This window comes from Lissotriton helveticus, chromosome 4_1 (genome assembly GCF_964261635.1).
Source record: "Lissotriton helveticus chromosome 4_1, aLisHel1.1, whole genome shotgun sequence".
NCBI classification, from domain to species: domain Eukaryota; kingdom Metazoa; phylum Chordata; class Amphibia; order Caudata; family Salamandridae; genus Lissotriton; species Lissotriton helveticus.
In genome coordinates, this window is record NC_136063.1 from 1,828,173,067 (window position 1) to 1,828,193,961 (window position 20,895).

At 44.4% G+C, this 20,895-nt stretch overlaps 1 protein-coding gene across 6 annotated transcripts in view; it reads right to left on the reverse strand.

The window, feature by feature from the left end:
- The window catches only part of DACH2 (dachshund family transcription factor 2), an 865,718-nt gene that overhangs the window by 363,438 nt on the left and 481,385 nt on the right, over nucleotides 1-20,895 (reverse strand). For 3 of the 6 annotated variants that reach the window (XM_078688462.1, XM_078688463.1, XM_078688461.1), the window contains exon 3: nucleotides 13,251-13,391. The exons of the other annotated variants lie outside the window; for them this stretch is intronic. In XM_078688462.1, the coding sequence (XP_078544588.1) occupies nucleotides 13,251-13,391 (141 nt within the window). The remainder of the gene's footprint in view (nucleotides 1-13,250; nucleotides 13,392-20,895) is intronic. 6 annotated transcript variants of the gene reach the window in all.

The following is a 20,895-nucleotide window of genomic DNA, read 5'->3' on the forward strand; positions in this document are numbered from 1 at the left end:
CCACACACCATGCAATATCAATACCCCGTACCGTGGGTTTCAGCGCCTCCCACACCACCATTGCATCCACATCACCCACAAGATTCTCACGCCAATAAAGATCAATCGCCACGCGCAGGTGATGTACATATTCGGGCTTTTGCAGCTGCCAAGACGACATCCGCCATCTAAACGGCTGTCGTCGGGAAGGGAGGGTCATAGTCGCCAGGACCGGGGAGTGATCAGACAGGCCCCTGGGGAGGATCACCGCATCCCTGACGCGACTCAGACAGGCACCCGGCACAAACAGATAGTCCAGCCTTGAAAAGGACCCATGCACCGCTGACACAAATGTGAACTCACGCTCAGTGGGATGAAAGTGGCGCCACACATCAACCCATCCCAGGCCACTCGCAGTCGCGCTCAATCTGGTGGGAGCAGCAGCGGGGGAGGGATCTACCACAGCCGGCGCCCGTCTCCGACGATCCAGGCCCACATCCATAACCTCATTCCAGTCACCTCCCACCATGGTCAGCACATCCGGAATCTCATCCCACAGTGCGAACAGCCGCTCAGACAGGGCCCATTGGAGAGGGGGGGGGGCGTACACGCTACCAAACACCACCTGTTCAGAGCCCAGCTGGCCCTTGATAAAAACAAAGCGGCCCTGAGGGTCTATCCATTGCTTCTCATGCACATAAGCCACTCTGCGGTGCACCAGGATAGCCACCCCCCGCGAACCCCTTGCAAAACCGGCATGGTATACCTGTTGAAACCCATATCTCTGGAGGCTTAGGGCCTTGGAGCCCAGCATGTGGGTCTCCTGAAGCAGCAGCACATCTATCATCTCCCTCTTCCCCCATCGTAGCACAGCCCCACGCTTGATTTTATCCAATATCCCTCTCACATTCCACGTCACAACACGCAGGACCTTAGAAGAAGACACAGTCACGGCATCAGCCATAGTCAAAACCGGGACCAGCACTCGGCCCTCCACACCACCCCGGCGCACCCCACAAAACAACATAAGCAACGATCATAGGCACGTGTGGTCCCCCCCTACCCATCCCAAAACTCAGCAACCCCCCCCAGACCCAGGCCCCCCCAACCATTAGCAACCAAAAAACATCCCCCCACGCCCCGCTCCCCCCGCCCCAATACTTCAGAGAACATTGAAGCATCTGTCGCGGCATGGAAAGTCCCGGATCCAGAACAGAGAACCCAGGGCCCGCCATACCAATGGATCCCAACACCCCAATCAACACACACACACCACCCCCCCCACTACACTCACAACCGTGAGGGTCAGAGGCCCACAAATGGTGCCTCCCGAGCCCTACCAAGCTCCCGCTAAAATCAACAGGAGTCAGGAACCAGGAACAGACTGGCATAGGAAAGTCAAAAAAGAACAGTCTCACCAGCCTACGAAGGGCAACTCAGGACTCAGCAACAAGGTCCAGTCCCACCAGTGTTCAACTGTCGGCATCAGAGCGTTCCGAGTCCCTCGCACCACTCTCCTGCGATGCACCAGCAGAGGCCGCCCGCCTCCGTGACCGGGACCTCCGATGACGACCCCTCCGGCCCCGGTGGTTCGACCGCTCCGGCGATGACCTCTGGGACCCGCCCGGATTCAGGCCCGGCTGGGGATGCGGCCGGAGCTGCACCGTCTCGTCGGTCCAGCGGAAAACCTCCTCAGGCGAATCAAAGAAGTGTGTTCTGGACTGGTGTACCACTCGCAGACGGGCCGGGTATAGGAGAGAGTATTGGAGCTGCAAGCCCCTCAACTTGGCCTTGGCGGCCACAAAGGATTGTCTCTGCTTCTGCACCAACCTCGTGTAGTCAGGAAAGATCATAATGGCACAATTTTCAAAGGTAAGCGAGCCTTTAGCCCTGGCCTCCCGCAGGATGACGTCACGGTCGTGATAATTCAACAGGCGGGCTATGACAGACCTGGGACGCTCACCCTCCGGGGGCCGCTGAGTTAGGGCCCTATGCGCCCTCTCGATAACGAAACACGTGGACAGCACCCCTTCGGGGAGCCAACTCCCCAGCCACCGGGTCAAGAACCCCTCCATGTCGTCTTTCTCACACCTCTCCGGAAAGCCAATAAAGCGGAGGTTGTTCCTCCGTGCGCGCCCCTCGGCATCCTCCACGCGGGCCGCCAACGTCTTCTGGACTCCCTCCACTTCCGCCAACCGCTTCTTCAGGGCGCCGACGTCCGTCTCGGTCACCGTTATTCGGGACTCGGCCTCGGTGATCCGACCCACCGCATTCCGGAGATCCTGGCGCAACAGCGCGACATCTTCACCCACCGCTCCAATTTTGGCATCGAGCGCATCCCGGGATTGGGTGATGGCCGCCAGGATCGCCGCATTGTCCGGCCCAGGGCCACCGCTGCCACCGGCCGCCCCGGAGCCACCACTAGGCCCCGTGAATTTGTCGATAGGGCCATGCTTAGGCGGGCCGCCACCTCCGGTTCTGGTCATGGCCCAGCACGGGCTCGCCGGGACCGCTCGCCGGGCAAGGTCGGCACCCCTTCCAAAAAGGCTCAGGACCCCCCAGGTACCGCCACTAGCGCTGGAGGCCCAGGCCCCTGATAAGAACTGAGGTAGGAGAGTCCCAAGAGGCCAGCCCAGGCCCTAGGCCACGAAATCCGGAGACCGGCCCCAACCAGGCGGGACAGGCCGTCTCGGCGTCGACCACCACACGTGTCCGCCCAAGGTGCACGGACTGGGATGCGCTTCGGGGGCAAGTCCACTATGAGAGGCGCCGGAGGCCCCCGGCCCCGGGTCAAGACGTCGGCTCCGGGTCCTCGATGGGAAACTTGGCAGGCCAATACAAGCCGGCGTCGCGAAACTCAAGGCCCCGGCTTCACAGGGGCAGGACAGGCCTCCACCACAACGTGCTGCCCACAAGCGTCTTCAGGGAAACCAGCGGAGGCAGGGCACCCCCGCAATCCTCGGGCTGCCGACCCCACAATGCTGGGCCGAGGTGCGCGCCGCCGACGCCACCCCCTGCAGCCACCACTTGGCGCCCTGAAAATCAATGTCCCCGGCTCACGGCCAGTCACCAGGCCGCACCCCGCCGCCGGCGTTCCAAGGTCTCAGAAGGGACGGGAGCGCAGGAGCAACGCACCGGAGAAGACAGGACCCCCTCCTGGACCGATGCAACCTGCCAAGTCCCATCCGCGGGCTCGGGGGTCAGGACGCTGCAGGGCCGGGCCAAGGTCCGCAACCGCCACTCGGCGTCCCAAAAATCGAGGTCCCCGGCTCACGGCCAGCTGCCAGGCCGCACACCGCCGTCGGCGCCACAGGGTCCCAGAGAGGGTGAAGACGCGGGACCAAGACACCGGAGACGGCAGGACACTCCCCTGGATCGATGTCACCTGCCAGGCGGTCACTGCGGGCTCGGGGGCCAGGATAAATGAGCAAAGTAAGTCCGGGCCAGCGGGAGCTCTACAAGGCTGCGACCGCCATCGTCGCCCGCCAAGCCACGCCCCCATATGGGGTGATTTTACCCAAAAAAGCATTTGCGTATCAAGTTGACAAAAAATGCTTTTTCTGTAAAAGCGCCCCGTGAAAGCATGCATGGTGGGCTGAATGTAGCAGGAAAGCATTTCGTGCCTGCAGTAGGAAAAACTCATTAAAAAAATAGTGCTTACAGAGGTTCCATGTAACAACCAAAGTAAAAGAGCCAGTCCTCATGGGAGGTTACAAATGAAGACAAAGCGGTACTAAGGAGGGACTAACAAGACTATTAACGAATCAAAAGCCAGCATTTACGAAGGGCAATGACACAAGCCAATGACAAATATGGGCAGAGAGTTGGGGGGGCTTCAAGTGCATACACCAATACAGCATGCTTCACTGAGCAGTGCATGTGCTGCCCAGGCTGGTCTTAAAAAATGGAGAATGGAGATTAGCAATCACTGCAACCCGTGTACAATATAGAGGGTTTTGATGACGGGAGAAGAGAGCGCTGGAATGTGGTTGGATCTAGGGTAGTTTTCATTTTGGTAGTGACTTACATTAAGTCAGGGTCAGAGAAACTGGTATATCTGTAAAATGTAAAAGATGCCCAATGATTTAAAAGTCATCTTAAAGATCAGTGCCTCTGAAAGGCCGGTAGGGCTGGGGCCCAATGTAACATGTCAGACTCCTGGCATTTGTCTGATTGTGCTCCAGCTTTTCTGGCCTTGCAGAGCACTGGATATCCCAGTCCACCTATCTGCTGAAGAAGTAGGACAAACTACCTGCCTATTGGTAGCTGACTACAGTCCCGCTCACTACAGCATGTGGTGTCCCATAACCAACTACTGTATATTTAAGTTTTAATGAAATTAATTTGGGATCAGTGCGGCGTGTGTGCAGGGAGTTTCAACATTTAGTATAACACAAGTATTTGGAGGTACATCCTTCCACTGTGTTTTAGGGTATCTAGAATGGATCACATAATCTGAGCACTGAAAGCGCATTCATTTAAAGCATGGCTTCAGCCACGATTTTGTGCTGACTGGTCTTTAAACAGTTGTTGAGTTGAAGAAGTGGCATGGTACCAGCTATGACAGTAATAAATAATTGTTTGTCACTGGAAATGCAAGGGAAAGCGGAGGTCATGCTTGGGAATGTATTACCATTTGTAGAAAGCAATTACAGAGCTCAACACAATAACGACACAGTGTTAAATAACAACAAAACAAAATTGTGTTGCATTTTTTGTGTTGGATTTTATTGCTGAGTTGTACATTTGTTCTTTGTTTGTTTTGCACTGTTCTGTTGTTATCTTGTCTTGCAGTGACGTGCTGTATTACTGCAATTGTGGTGTGTAATATTGTGTAGTGCTGTAGCATTGCTTTACCTCTTTTGCAGTCTACCTGCTTATCAAGGTACACATATGGTCTATCATTGCCACCTAAAATCTGCTTTCATTATAGGGTGGTAAATTGCTTGCAGTAAGCACTACTTTTATCCACCAATAATGCCCTGCCATAGCGCCAATCAAATGGTTTATGGTGAGGCTCTCAGAATCGAGGTTACTGAACTACGTTATAGGAAAGCGTTGCATAAAAGCTACTACACGCCAGGAATTATTGATATTTATTCCTACCGACAGGAGGAAGTTGTTGTAATGATCACAGCACCTGCCTCGTCCACAATTCCAACAGAGGCTGCATTCTGTTCAAATGTTACACCTGATACTACTTCAGGCAGTGTTTCCATTTTTTCTTCTAGACCACACTCTTGTTCTTGAGCTTGAAATTAATCCGTCCTCGGTCGCCTTAATAACTACTCGACTTTTCTTCTTGAAAAGAAAATTGCATTACAAATGACCATGTTACCTGTTATCAAATTATGAGTAATTTCCATCAAAGGAAAAAAAGGGCATCAGATTGACCAGTTAACAAGTTTCCAGTGACCTGAGGGATTTTTTTCCACTTAACAGCCTCTGAAGAATGCTTCCTTTGATTGTGGTCTGTGACACAAAAATGATTGTCCCATTATAAGCAGTGTTCGATCACAAAGAGCAGGGAATCCTATTGACTCACAGGCGGCGGCAACATTACCAAACAATCGTGGGATTGTCAGTCGGCGGCCATTTTACAGATTGACTTTCTTTTCAGAAATAGTGGCTTGAGATCAAAAGCTAACTTTAATAGATGTTTGACCAAGGTCGTACTCTGAGGAAATGGGAAGGCGAAGATGAAAGAGATGAAATATATTTGGCTTTTCATGTCAAGAAAATCCATTTGGCATTGTTTAGCTTTCGCAGAACTTTCGTTTGAGGTGATATCATGACTAGTTCTAGAGGTTTGAACAGTTTTGCTCAACCTAAATGTGTCAAAGATCAGATGAGGGACTTTACATTTGCTGCTGCAAATTAAAATTGTTGACATGCAGGACTCCGTAGGAGTGTTCTTTAATTCTAGTGGTTCAAGATAAAACTTAAATAAAAGATGTCCGCTGGAACAGGAGGTCTTTTTTTTCAAAAGAGGAATATATACGTACACGCGCAACACAGGGCACAAGTCCTAAAAAAAGCAGTGGTGGGGGTCTAACCAATTTGGTAGTATGCAAGTGACATCAAGACCCAAAACATCACAGTGCGTGACATCACAGCACATGCTCGCTTGTGGCATTACAACCCATGAGCTCACAGGAAGTGACACCACAAGAAGTGAAATCAGATCTTAAGACCTCACACATATGTACAGCAGGTCTATCATGGGTACAATTGAGCGCATTGCAATATTTAATATGAGATTTTGCGTCGTCGTTGTGCCAAAAAGGTGAAGCGACCCTGGTGCAAAATCTGGGCATCAACTTGGACATTTATTTTTTAAAACCCTGCAACGACAACATTGGGAAAAAAGGAGAAACATGGTCATAAATCTGTTCTGCTTGCAAAGTCTACATCTTAAAATATCTTATGGGTTTAAGACACCTGCTGCAGAAATCTTTGTGTGCCGGGTAATTCTCGGAATAATAATATTGGCACGATAATTCTGGAGGTTAAGGTACTGCTGGAGAGATCTGTGTTTTTTCTAGTCCCAGTTTTTCAATCAAAGTAGCACAGAGTGTTAATTATATGTTGCCTGCAAAGGACATTATGTAACATGCAGATGATACATTTTTTATTTTATGCAAATAGGTAAGTGGGTTACTACTTTTAACACAGAGATCTGTTTGTTAGTTGCAGTTCATAAATTGTAAACCTTCTATTATAGCACATTGAGCTATGAAGGACATGTGGCTATTACATCTTGCAACCCTCACTGTCTTATGTAACTCGTCCTGTACATTGATTTGCACACATATGATTATTGTCAATGTATAATATGTATGTGTGATGTAATCCGAAATTGGATGAGTAGCGCTATATCACTATAAAATACATTTTAAAAAATGGTTATTTGTGTAAGTATTGGGACAGACCAACACACTAACTTCTGCCTTTGTTATGGGTCCAGTTGAACTCTGATAGGCTGCCTGAACGTTGCTGCTCTTAACAAAAGCAGACAATGTGCAGGTGCTGCTGAATGTACTGCGGTGTCTAAAAATGACACCGGGACAAGTTTAGCCTATTTCTGTGGGCCTAACCTCTTGGCAGGGTAGACGGCGTCCACCCTTAGAAAAAAGTGGGTGGAAGCCGTCTACCAAAATCTACCCTTGATTTGTGCCCTGCACACATGCAAACTACTCCTTAGTCAGAATATCCAAAGTACATGCAACATAGTACACCTAGGTCACACAGACTGCAACACCACTCTAACTCAGAGCATGTCACCTACCTCTCTGTCACATACCTAATGACTGCATAAAGAACGGGAAAAGCTGTCTGGCCAACATTTCTCACTAGCAAATTTACATTCATTCATTCACATCCCAATAAATAAGACACTGACATTCAGTCATCAAGCATTAACAAAGATTATCATTGTTCTTTTGAATACAGTTTCTTCTCTCACACAATGCAAGTTACTCTGTCTAGTCTGAGATACAGACTGTACACTGTACATAAAACTAGGGGTGGGCGGAACTGACAGAGTTTCACTATGCTGAATTCTGCGGATTTACGTTAAAAACTCCCTGAGATTCAGCAGAGTTCTGTGAGCGGGCAGAAATCAGCAAGTCATCTTACTTGTGCTGATTTTTAGCATGAGGAGCTTGTTCCGCATCGCATTGAAAATTTAGCATGAACTGCTCCACCCTGCGTGCCAGAGGGTGCTGCTTTCCGAATTTGTTTTGCTGCTGCTCAAGTAGACTTTTTGTTCAAGTGCAGTTTTCTCAACGTGAATGGTCGCAATCGCTGAAGTGCCCAAAAATAACACTAGATTATGCCAATTCTCACTCATGCCCGCCACCTTATCATTGGCGAGCCGTGTGCGAGAAAAAGCTATGGAACAAGGCAGTTGGCGGAATTTGGCAGTAATGTAACGCGAGTATCCAAAACTTTGCCAACTCTGCCGGTGGAGTGGAATTTATCACCCACCCCTACATAAAACATACCATCACAGGATGACTCAGACTACGATCTCATAATCATGGATAACATACATTGTGATGAGGCCATGCTGATGACAGACGTGCACCACAGCAATGTCATAGCATAACAGAAAGACTACGGGCTGATTATGAGTTGAGTGGTTAATTGTGAACCATGCGCAAAGCATGGTTTATACACGGGGTGGAATTCCGAGTTGGTAGGTATTTAACGCACTCGATAATTAGGTTAGAACCTGCTGAAATTTAAAGGGGGAAAACCATACGGTAATGACCGTACAATTCAGATTTTTGTAATTAACAACAAAAATCTGCATGTTAATCCCCAACAACTCGTAATAGGTGGTATTTATCGCAGTCAATAAATAACGTATCCCATGGGATCATTATTTATCATGTGCGATAAATCCTAACAATACTCATAATCAGGGCCATAAAATAGTAACACGTGGCTTAATAGTTATATAGATCAGTCCTGAAGGTGAATGGGGATAAATAGGACAATACAGTGACAGTATGCGCCAACTTAAATTACAAATGCTGACAAATAGGACATGATTCTCAGGGCAATTTGCTTGTTCAAGCCAAAAATATGCATGTAAATGGATCGATTTACAAATACAATGTATCTACAAGAGGGACCTTGCACTTGTAAACTATTTACCTATGTAAGATATTACAGCTCAGTCGTGTAATATTCAGCATATGTGAATTCTTTTTCACTGGCTGGATGTTCCAGGTACGAATTCCCTAGAAAATGTGAAAACATCATTTATGGATATACACAAACTTTTTTCTGACCTATTCCGAGATTTAATCCTGTCAAGGGCAGGCCTTTGCAGAGTGGGAAAGAGTTTGGAAAATCACCAAGATTGATGGGGTTGTCGCTCAAGGTTTTTTTTCATGAAGACATTTTTTTCTACAAAGAAAAAAAAATAGAGTAAAAAATGACACTGCAAAAAGCTTATTGCATGTCCCTATTTGGCACTGTGAACTATGTTCAATTGCACATGAAAAATATCTCCACATGAATGTAAAAGTGAACCCACATAAGATTTCCAAGAGTATGTTTGTAAACTTGTGACTGTCATACATTTCAAACAATACTGTGGAAATCCTTTGTGAATCCAACAGTTTGAAAATGTGCACACTTGCTTGTTCGGAGACATGCAGGTGAAGATTTCTGAATGCTTTTTGCAATTTGAATCAGACTCAATTAAAGATTCAACCAAAAGAAATGGTAATAATCATACTAGCACCACTGGACTCATGGACCTTCTTTATTAATAAAAAACAATTGAGCCAAGGGCTGTTCTGTTGGCCTGAAAGTTGGTCAGTGTGCAACGCTACAAACATTAACCGAATGTTCAAATAGGATTTATTGTTTTTGACAAATATGTGGTTAAAGCTACAGCTGTGCATTTGTTAATTTCATCAACGCTTTGCTGCATAAAGGTATTTGCCTCTTAAAATGAAGATCCATTGTGGAAGCAAGCAATGGCAAAGCCAATAGGTCTGCTTTGGCTGTAAGCCTATGCCTTTGTAAATGCTTGTTTTGTATTATCATGATTTTTATAAAACTTTATTGTTGGTGAAGCTGCCAGATCTCACAAGTTTAAAAAAAAATCATTTTGGCTAAAAGCAAAATTATTTTTTGACTCAAAAATATACAAATTGCTGCAGTAGTATCTGGCAATGAATAGAACTACTTTGTATTTGGATGTGTAGTTTGTGAAAGAGCTGAATGTCATTGCTCACTGAAATGAAAGCCGATAGTTGAAGGGTACTGACCTATAATCCCCTTCTGTTAATATAGTGGGTGGAAGAAAATGTAAATGACAACAAAAGAACAACAAATGAAGAGGACAGGCTGAAAGATTCTACAGCTAACACTAAATCTAAAAATGTATCAGGAGACAACAGATGTTCCTCGGTTGGGGAGTTGATTATCCACAGAAGAGGTGGGTCTAGTCTCTTGCTTATGCATAAGGCCCCATCACCTGGTTATCATTGCACTTCTGTATCAGAAAACCACAAGTAAAAATGCAGATAGTTCAACACAATCCAAGAAAAATTGATGAAATTCACGAAACAAATTGCAGTCTCAGCAGTTCTGTTATTTAAGTTCCTACATGCTGTCTACGTATGCAAAAGTGCTTTCTGTTACCTATAATGCTGGGGAATATTTTAATATGACTTCCAATCAGCACCCAGAAAACCGTCCAGCACACCCTGATCACAAGCAAGCTTCACTATGGAAACACCCTCTATTCCGGGATGAACAACAAAATCACCAGAAGGTTGCAGACCACTCATAACTCAGCATACAGAATCACCCTCAACCTCCCATGCTGTTCTCACAACAAAGCAAACCAGAATTAGCCACCTGGCTCCCAAATCAAAAACGGGCACAATTCGAACTCCTCACCCACACTTTAAAGGCATTACATAACACTAGCCCAGCATACCCCAACAATTCCACCTGCTTTCACAAACTTTGCTGGGTGGCTAAATCACGAGCTAAAGGAGAAAGGCTGTGCAGTCAAATACAATATTACACAAACATGCACCTCACATGTTAAACTAGCCTAGGTTTTGCACCTACATCAATTGCATTTCTCCTAGTGAACATGTTCTTTGTGTTTGTTTTGTGTCATAACACTTAACAAACATCACAGGAAAGATCCTAACATTAAGATTTCAATCTCTTTGGGATATTCTTATAGGCAATATCTGGCATGGCTTGCTGACTGGAAACATTTGTCAGTTCATTTGCAGGGAAAGGCTTCTGGTATTGTGTTACAGTCAAGTTGCTCAGGAGAATAAAATACCCCTGTTCAATCAGAAACGATTGCCAATAACACACATGGACGCTATGAGGCATAACCATATGAAAGGAGTTTATAAATACAGCCAGGGACTCTGACTGACTCTGTCTGGTAACTCATTTCTCTCAATCTCTGCCCACCAGGAAGCGACTCTGGAAATTGGGTCATGTTTCTTTATGTAAAGTATTTTGCTGCATGGAAGAATCACATCAAAGTCTCTGTTTATCAAATGCATTACCCAGAACACCTTGTGGCGTTCTTTTGCATACCGAATTCTGGAGGCTCATTGGTGTTAGCCTCCCAGCAAGAGTTATAACTCTTATATCCTGGAAAATATACTGAACTAGCGAGCCTTATATAGGGGAAAAGATGAGTAATTCTTGGGCATCTTTGACAGATGTCTGCCATTGACTTACAAAGTGCCCTTTTCAGCAACATTCGGCCCTGGTCCATGCAGGTAACAGCAGTGGGCGGTGGGGCCGGGTAGGGGGAATTTCGAGGGACGATGCAGAGGGAAAATCAATTATTTATTTACCCGTCCCCACCTCTGTTACCTGCACGGACCGCGGCTGGTAACATTAACGTAGGCTCCGGCACTAGTCTGAACCTTTCTTTTGAAACATTGAAGTAGGAACGGGGTTTGTCCCAGTGGATATCTGGGTACCCATGTCATTAGCTTTTTCTCTCACCTGGGTGAAGTGCACAAATAAATGGCTGTAATCGCGGTTGCAGGATATGCAGGGGCCACCAAGCCGTGTGCACTGCTTGGGTCGAGGAGCTCGCCCCATCATAAAGCATGGAGTGGGCGAGGACTTGGCATACTTTTACTCAAGCACATATGAGTAAACCAAAAAAAGACTTTGGTATAATCAGTGATCTCTGTAGATCAGGAGTGGTCCTACAAAACAGAATTCTGTGTTTCCAGTCATTGTTATGTTAGTATTGCTTTTTGAAACAAACTTAAAACAAGTAACAAAGTCATGAGGATGATCCTGAAGAAAAGAATTTCAATATATCTTTAAGCTCTCGCAGGAAAAATCAAGTCAATCTTTGAGAAATATAAAGGAAAACCTGTATAGATGATGTTGAGTGTCAGTTAGATCCTGGCGTGATGGCCAGCAAAAAGGTATGTCCGTAGAGTCACTACCTCCACCAGTCCAGCCACCATATTTGAGCCCCCCCATAAGGATACACGCCGGGCTACCATTTTTATTTTTTCACCAAAGCAGCTGCCATCCTCCATGGCAGGAATTGCTTTGACTTAAAAAAATTAAAAAAGAAGAATCATGGATGGCCGGCAATTTTCTATTTTCAGAAGATAAACCCCAAAGAGTTTTTTTTAACAGAAGAAATTAATGTCCTTGAGATGGTGGGAGCTTTGTACAAGCATGTTTCTTGCCCATTACAGCAATGCTAAGCATGGTGGTCTCACTGGGGCGTGTGAGTGCTGTGGCACAGCGGCCAGAGTAGCTGACTATGGCACTCAGGGATCACAGTTCGATCCCCAGAGCCTGTGTCATTCCAGCATCATGTGACTCTGGTCAATGGCGCACTTAATCTCCCTGATGGCCACCGGGGCCTTGAAACCCTCAGGGCTGATATGTTCGCGCTTTACAAGTAAGGATTATTATTATTATTACCAGGAAAAATATCACTGAACATGGCATCAGAACCATCAACCTAAATAGCCTGAGCTTTTTGACAGCATGTCCATCAAAAGATGTGCGGCAGTGAAGGTTTTTCCAACAACGGAGCCGGCTGAAACTTCACAGGGAGGAAAACCTGCATCACCAACCTAAAATTGAGACACGAGTTTAAAGTTGTGGGTGAATAGAGCATCCATTAGTTTTTGGCGGAAGCACTTTTACTATCAGTCTCTAAATGAATGACCCTAAATGACTGTCCTTTGTTTGTCAAGCATACATTTGAATGTCAAACCATGATTATGTTCAGAAGTGAGGCAAGGTTATTCAGCTTGGTCACTGCCAACCAAAGCTCTTCTGCAGATCAAGATTAAGGCATGCAATCTAGCAATAGGAAGCAATCTTTATGGCACATTTAATTTAAACTATTTTGATATTACATTTAGTATTTGGGTGTAGTTACTGTTATGTATTGCACACTGGAGGTACAAGCACATTGTATTTATGAAGCACACAGTTTTGGTGGTAAGGCTAACACTGCATGCAGAAATCATGAACAGAGATCACTTATTTCATTGGGCTGAGGGTGTTCAGGCACTCTCCAGAAGAACTTTTCAAGTACCCCACCTGTGGAATGTCTGATGCCTACATCTGCCAGTATATAGAAACAGAGGGAGTCTGTAATGCATCACAAAAGAGACAACCACTTTACCCTGGCAAATAGCATCTTGCCTTATCCTTCAGGGTCATTGTAAAGGAGGGAGAAGGTATTGGTAAAATGGGAGAAAAAGCCTGCCTACCACGCATGATGCCTGATGCTGATCTCTGGCCTCCTGTTGCCTCAAGCCCGCACCTAATGTCTTGATTGCTAATAGATGGTGGGGTGCTTGTTTGGAGCTGGGGAAGCGCCAGTCCGAAGAAACAGGATTGGAGGAGGTATTCTAAGGGGCAACAAAAACAACAAAAAACAACACAGTGAATTTAAGGATAATAACACAACTAAACAATAGTTGTATAAAATTGTGATTAAAACTTGAATAGTCAAAATATCTTAGTATAAATCAATATCAAAGTATAAGTACCTGCAACCCATAAGCTTTTAAAACCTAAATTAGAAACGAAAATAGCTGCGGTTCTGATGTTCCAAGGAAAAGAGTGGGAACATTTAGGTTTATAGGGCACCATCTAAGCTTCCACATTCAGAAATGCAAATTGCGAAACAGATTCTATAATAGTCCTGCATGTGAAGTAAATAGAAAGACAGTAACAGAAGCAAAGAATGAGGGCACCCTAAGCAAACGTCTACAGCGCCCAAATCCACCCATGTATAGAAAAAAACTAGCCTAAGATTTTTTGGGTCTACTTTTGGTGACTTTGGCAGAGCTTTAAGCTTATCTACGACAGGGATATAAAAGACATTACATGCAAAATAGTCAAGAACTGAAAGATCATATAAAGTGGTATTTTAAAAAAAGAAACTCAGAGGTGAAGAAAGGAGTTGTCCAGGTACAAATTTAGCCAACCACCTAGCAGTATTTTCGATCCTAAAAAATACAGATTCACAATAGTAACTCATTAATGTTTATGACTTTTAAGAAGTGGGTCTATATGGGTAAAGGGATTTGCTGTGTTTGGAGTAGACCAGATCGAGTGGCACTGGAGGCAGGAATTAGTAAGAACGTTTATTTTGGACATAGGGGGAATTACAGAGTTTGGGTTAGTCGGTTGGTTACAGCTGTGTATGATATCCAAAGTGCTTTTCACCGGTTTCACTTGCCTCAACAGTAACTTGAAGACATCAAGTCTATAAGTGATACCATTGAGCCATGCTAGGAGAAGACATTGTTAGAGTTATTTTATCATAAAACAGATTTAGACAGCAAAGTTCCTTCAAAAAGGGGTGGATCTCAGGCAATGTCAAAAGGCAGTCTAAATACCTTGTGTCAGCCTATCAGATGACAAAATGGTCACAGTAGAAGCAGATTTTGACGATGGCCAAAGCAGGATAATAAATCCCCAGATCAATGTGGAAGGAACTCCCACTTGAGTCCTTTGTTGGAGCAACGACAGGTTTGTGAGGAGCAACTGAAGAGGGGTTTTAGCAAAGTGACAATCTCCTCAGGAGGAATATGATAAGCTTGTCTCAGCCACAGAAACAGGATTTAGGTTTTTGGGCAATGCACCAAATCACAAAGCCCTCTACAGAACCTGTGGCTGGTGCAACATTACATTCTTACTGTCTTTATGGTGGATCATACAAAGGCAACATCTCAATAACTCTTGAGTAGGTAGAACATGCTTTTTCTCATGGCTGGAGAAGCTTGAGTGCCATTGCTACTAGACACTGCTTTAAAAGATTCTAGGAACTTGAGATCTAACAACAAGACAGTCCCAGACTGAGAAAGCTCCAAGCAAGTTTCAAGACTTGGCATTTGTCCTGGCCAAACATGAGAATACCAAAATTTGGAAGTCACCGCCCCGATCACTTACATGGAGGAAGGAGATGGAGAATTGGGCGGGTTGTGAAGGGAGATTACTCCTGAGAGAAGCCAGACAAGGGATAGGAACAATAGACACAGCCAGAGCTTGGGAGACCCTGGTGGATAGTTGTACCATTCCAGAGCCTGATATCCCTATGGCTTCACCTGCAAGGTCACTAGGATTAACGCCACACTGAGATATGAAGCACCCTCTTATCATTATCGGTCGTCTTGTAGTGCCCATAAGATGTTACCATTTGAAGTGAGGAATCTTTACCCACTGCCCCATCCTGTGCTTTAGTCTACATGGATACTGTTATGCCTTTCCACTATGTGGAAACGTACTGACCTTTGGGGGCGGGGGGGGGAGGGTGGAACTATCTGTTATTGATTGTGCCTAGTTATTTATACCTTATTCATTTCTGACATACAATTACCATTTTCTAATATACATGGCTATTGCATTAATTGTAATGAATGCTTACGAAAATCCAATAAAATCTGTTAAATAAAAAAAGACAGTCCCAGACTGAGCAAAAGATTCACACTGGTAACAGTTATCAGTAAGACAACTAGCAAGTATGTTCTGGCAAAGGTATTTCAAGCCTTTGTGTGAAAACACGTGCAAGGCAGAACACTATGTAGCTAGTAATGAATTAACAAAACAATTTCAATTAAGTAGTCCACAGATTGTCTTCGGAAAGACATATCCCTAATCTGGATTAGTGAGATTTTTCATATCAAAGGAGTTAACACGAATCTCACTGAAAAGAACCACTTTTCTGATTTCACAAAAATGAAAATGAGGACAGTTTTAAAGTTACTGCCTTACATTCTTTGAAAAGCTCAGGCACCATTTCCTCACATTTGAGCCTGACTTTCTGAAAATAATTCTGTGCAATCATGTTGCCCAAATTTCTAGCCTGAGAACAATTTGCTGTTGAAAACCAAGAGGTGGTTCTCATGTAAATTCAACTCTCAGAAATAACATCCCTAGTTGTGGGTGGACCCTGCTCAGAGAATGTGAATCCAAGCTTACACCAATCCTTGCGTGAAGAAAAGGTTAGAGGCCTTGTGCCTGCCCATTAGACCTGCAGGTTATAGACTGCATAATGCTGATCAATAAAATGAGTACTATTGCACACCCATTACTCCCAATGTACAAACAGACTAAAGAGCCCTTGAGATTTACCCCCTATATTTAGGGTAGATGTCTTAGTTCCATGGATTCCACAGAGTAGCGAGATTACTCCTGGAAATCTAGTTATAGTATTGAGTAACTTGCAAATCACGTTTTGCACACGTTACTGCTTTTAAGTGTACACAGCGTTTGGCACAGGCCCAAAATCACTGTGCATTGTGCACAAATCAAAGTAAATAACACCACCCCAACCTCTTTTTCATCAACATTACTGCAAGAGACACCTTACCCGTATCAGTGATGCCTGTCCCTGTAATCGGCCTATCAAATCCTGGTGTCTGTGCCACAGTCAGGGAAGCCAAACCCTGGGGCTTATCATTGTCGGTGTTTGCTGTAAAACACTAGAACATCTTTTTACACTGTAAGAAGTACTGAGTATCATCTTTTAATGGGAAATCATGAAAACTCTAGTACCACGTTCAATTAGTTATCCTCTATAAATTATTACTGCTAGTGTATGAAGGGAAAGGTTTATCATAGTGCTTCACCACCAATACTTTGGTGAATGTTACATTCCACAAGCACACTTTAGCTTAACATAACCACAGTATAAATGTTTACTATATTCGGTGTGATCAACACTTCCATGAGAGATCTTTATGCAAAAGCATTCTGTAATGTATATTTATTTGTATCCTTGAACAGTGGTTGTAGTTGTCTTATGATTTGAGGGGTGAGTACCTTTTTCTACTCCAAGCAGCCTTGAAAACATCTTCTCAGCACACATGTCCCTATGGACATACAATTCCAGAACCATAATTCCGTAACAACCTGGTAGCTGTGATGTTTGAAGAGTGCTGTTTTTGCACACTCCATTTCAGTTTAGGGTCCGATTCTCATCAAGTCCGTGTTGCAGCAAAATATGTGTTTTGCACTGCGACCATTCTTTCCCTTTGTGGTGCGAGAGATGCTCTAAGCCCTTGTACTGAAAGGGGTGTTTCACAAAAAGATGCAACCGAACGTCCTATGAATATTAAAGATGGAGGAATGAGATTGCTACTCCTTATGAAAACTAGTGTTTATATCCTTAAAGGGCCTGCATTGTGCCCTGCATCAGTCATAGCGCCATAAACAGAGGCACATTGGGAACGCTACATCAGGGAACACATACAGTAGTTTGTAGGGCCACTGCCATCGCGTCCCAAAAAGTGTTGACAGAGTACACTTGGCAGGCACTAACCATTCCATGCTTTGTAACCATACAAATGCTGTAAAGAGTGTATGCATAGTCCAAGCAGTAAAGATGGCCATTTGGCCACCTTCTTTCACATGTCAGTAACAAGTGCTGGTAATGCCTGCACTATGATTGGTAATGCTCTTTAACAATCACAATTCACTTTGGTGCATTGCAAATTGATGCTTTGCATTCACAAAGTAAGTTCACTACAGTCACTGTACAAGATAGGCTGATGGATCATTCCAAGATGAATGATCTATCAACTTTTCAATTTCCAAAAACAAGAGAATGGGGCAGGCATATCATCACACCATCAAATCACTGAATTTGCCATTTATCTCTTTCTAATCCTGTGGTATACTATGGGCCTTGTAGGTATGTATACAACAGTTTATATTTCACATCTTTGTTAATAACCAAGGGTTCTGTCTCAGTAGCCCATGGCAGTGCATGATAATTATGATAGTGTAGCAACACATTCTAGTGTCGTTCTTGAAAGGCATGTCACTCTTTTTGGCTATACACTAAGAAATAAAGCAAGGCTGGCCTGAAGGCAGTTCAAATTTCAAATGTTCCCACCTGTTCAAAAACAGCCTCTCTGCCAGGGATTACCTTTCCTCAGTGTGCTGCCCCCACATTGCCCCTATGGAGCTCCACTTCAATTTTAAAAGTAAGAAAATGAGTAATGTGCACTATCAAAGCAAAGTTCTAAATATGTATGGTATTTTATATGATAACGAATAAGGATGCTCTCCCAAGTAAATAACTGAACACTCACCAGTTTCCATGGTATTCACTGATGTGCCTAAGACTGAGCTGTCATCACTGACTTTCCAAGTCGAATTTCACATTTAAGTCAATAACCCCACCGAGGCTGCTTCATAGGAATGTTGGACAATCATTGGCCAGAAGTTGCCTTGCACAGGCCCAATTGGCCAGGATCTGTCTCCTACTAAATGCCTCTTGAACTGCAGTGAGCAAGCTTTCCAAACTACTGACCTGACATTCCGGTCACGCATAGACAACAGGGTTTGGCTGTCAGGACCAAATGAGGATAGGACTTTGGAAATTTAGTGGTTCCCCGCCTCTAAATGAAGAAGGGGGACTGTGGAAGTGGCAATTGAGAACCTACTGATTTATTGCAGAGTTTACACTGTGCTACACGTTAAATGACTCCCCAAAGTGCTTCGAATAACATTAATGTTAATCTGTGAAAACTAATGTAACCAAAGCATAAATACCCATCATAATAAGTAAACAATAATACACATAAACTTTTGGAAGTATAAAATACAGGTCCCCAAAACAAACAATGGAAGAGAAATTCTACAGTAATTGCAACTGCAAGTAACTTTATTTTGTTTATAGTTTAAGGGTTATTTTAGACTGAAGGAGACAACAAAGCTTATAATGGTATCGTTGATGGAAAGCAGGCATATTTTCACATTTGCAGTGTCAATCAGTGTTAATTTAAACTTGGCAAGGCATGCACTGCAATCAGTGAATGGAAAGCCACATACTTAAGGTAGGCAGTAATTCTTCCCAGAACGATGCAGTCATTAAACGCTAAATACTCACATATTTCATTCGCTAAAATCGGCCTACTTTCAGCTGAAAATGCACATAGCCATGAAACACAAACAATGCACATGTTTACTGAGGTAATATATTCATATTGTCAAAACAATTCAGAGTAATTTCCCACAGTTAACACCTTAGCACTATTACTTTTGTGTTGCTAGGAAATTGATTTACTCTCCAATTGTTAACGAAAGTAAATAGCACATTTGACGACTGGATACAGTCACATGTCTAAAGATAACCATTTCAAAGGTTGAGCAATAGGAATTTTGTATTTGTATTTTGTATTTGGAATATGTAACGCACGCAGCTACTCCAAGAGTATCCTGCCGCAAGCCAGAAGGACGGAAAGGTAAGTGAGGAGAGGACAGCTAGATGAAAAGAAAGGTCTTGAGCCTTTTCCTGAAAAGCTTGGGATCTGGACTGCTGCGGACGTCAAGAGGAAGAAGGTAACAGGCCGAAGCTGCCCTGAAAGCCAGAGAATCCCCCCCCACTCTCTTAAGGCGAAATCCCAGGACATAGGTGAGAAGCTGCCTAGCAGAGTGCAGCTGCCTATTAGGAATATCAAACCTGAAGCGCTTTGTGATGGAAGCAGGGCCGTGTCCCTAGAGAGCTGAATGTGCCAGGACCAGGGATTTGAACTTAACCCTCTCCAACATAGGTAGCTAGAGCAGATCACGCAAGGCCTTTAAGGGATATTAAGAAGAGTTCTGGCCGCGACATTCTGAACCACCTGTAGTTTGCTCAGACAATAGCGGGGCAGACCTACATACAAGGCATTGGCATAATCAAGGAGCAAGGATACCAGCACACGGATGTCCCTTACTGACCTGGGAGAAAAGGGAGACACTTTTTTTAGGGATTAAAAATTGTCAAAGCATCGACCAGTAAGCTTCTTGATCTGAGTAGAGAAGTTCAACTTCTCGTCAAACCAGATTCCCAAATCTTTTGTGGGATGGCCTTCGAGGTCGGCAAAGGCGAAACATCTGGCCAGAACGATTTCCGAAACTGAGGAGGGAAATTCCCGAAAAGAAAGATCTCAGTTTTTTCTCTGTTGCATTTTAACTGGTCAGCGAACAGTCAACAAAAGACTGCTGACAGACGAGATTTAGCTATGGAGGTGGAAGAGTAATTTTTCTTCCATGTGAAGAGGAGCTGGTTGCCATCAGCATAAGTGATGATCTTGGTGCCAAGCTCCTCAGTCATTTGTATCAGGGGAGTGACATAGATGTTAAAGACAAGAGGGCTCAAAGTGGACCCCTGTTGCACTCCTGTGGTCAAAATCTGGAGGAAGGAAGAGAAAGGGGGATCCAAATTTACTGCATTCTGCCCTCAAGAAAGGATTTCAGTCATCTCCAAGCACACCAAGAAACTCCAATGTCCAGGAGACGGTCCAGGAGCAGCGAGTGTGGCACAGTGTTGAACGCCGCTGATAGGTCTAACAAATTCAGGACTGAACGACCACCTGAGTCCAAAGTTTCCCAGATGGATTCAGTAACTTCCACCAGAGCCGAATCAGTGCTGTAAGAGGCTCTAAAGCCAGATTGTGCCAGGTGAAGCAGGCTGTGCCGTTCAACATACTCTCAAAGGTACTAGCCACAGCTTGCGCGTATCTTCGTACCTTCCCGGATAACATGGGTCTGTCATTTAATGTTAGTTTATGTTTCAACTAGACAACAATGCTAATTTATTTTTGTGATATAAATGTGATATATTTGTTTGTAGATATCCCTTGAAGAAGGGTGCTGGTTACACCCGAAATGCATTGGGATTGAAGACCAACCCACACTTCATTGTTTATGATATGATTAAACGGACTGTTGAAATTCATTCTTGATTTGGATTTACACCATACGTGCAAATAAAAAGAAGCACATCAACAAGATGGATTTGGTTGATGGTTCATTTATTTTATTGGATACTCACGGTTTACGGATATGTTGTTAATCAACGAACAATATTGTTTTTCTTTTGTGAAAAGTGTCTAACAAATTTTTGATGAATTG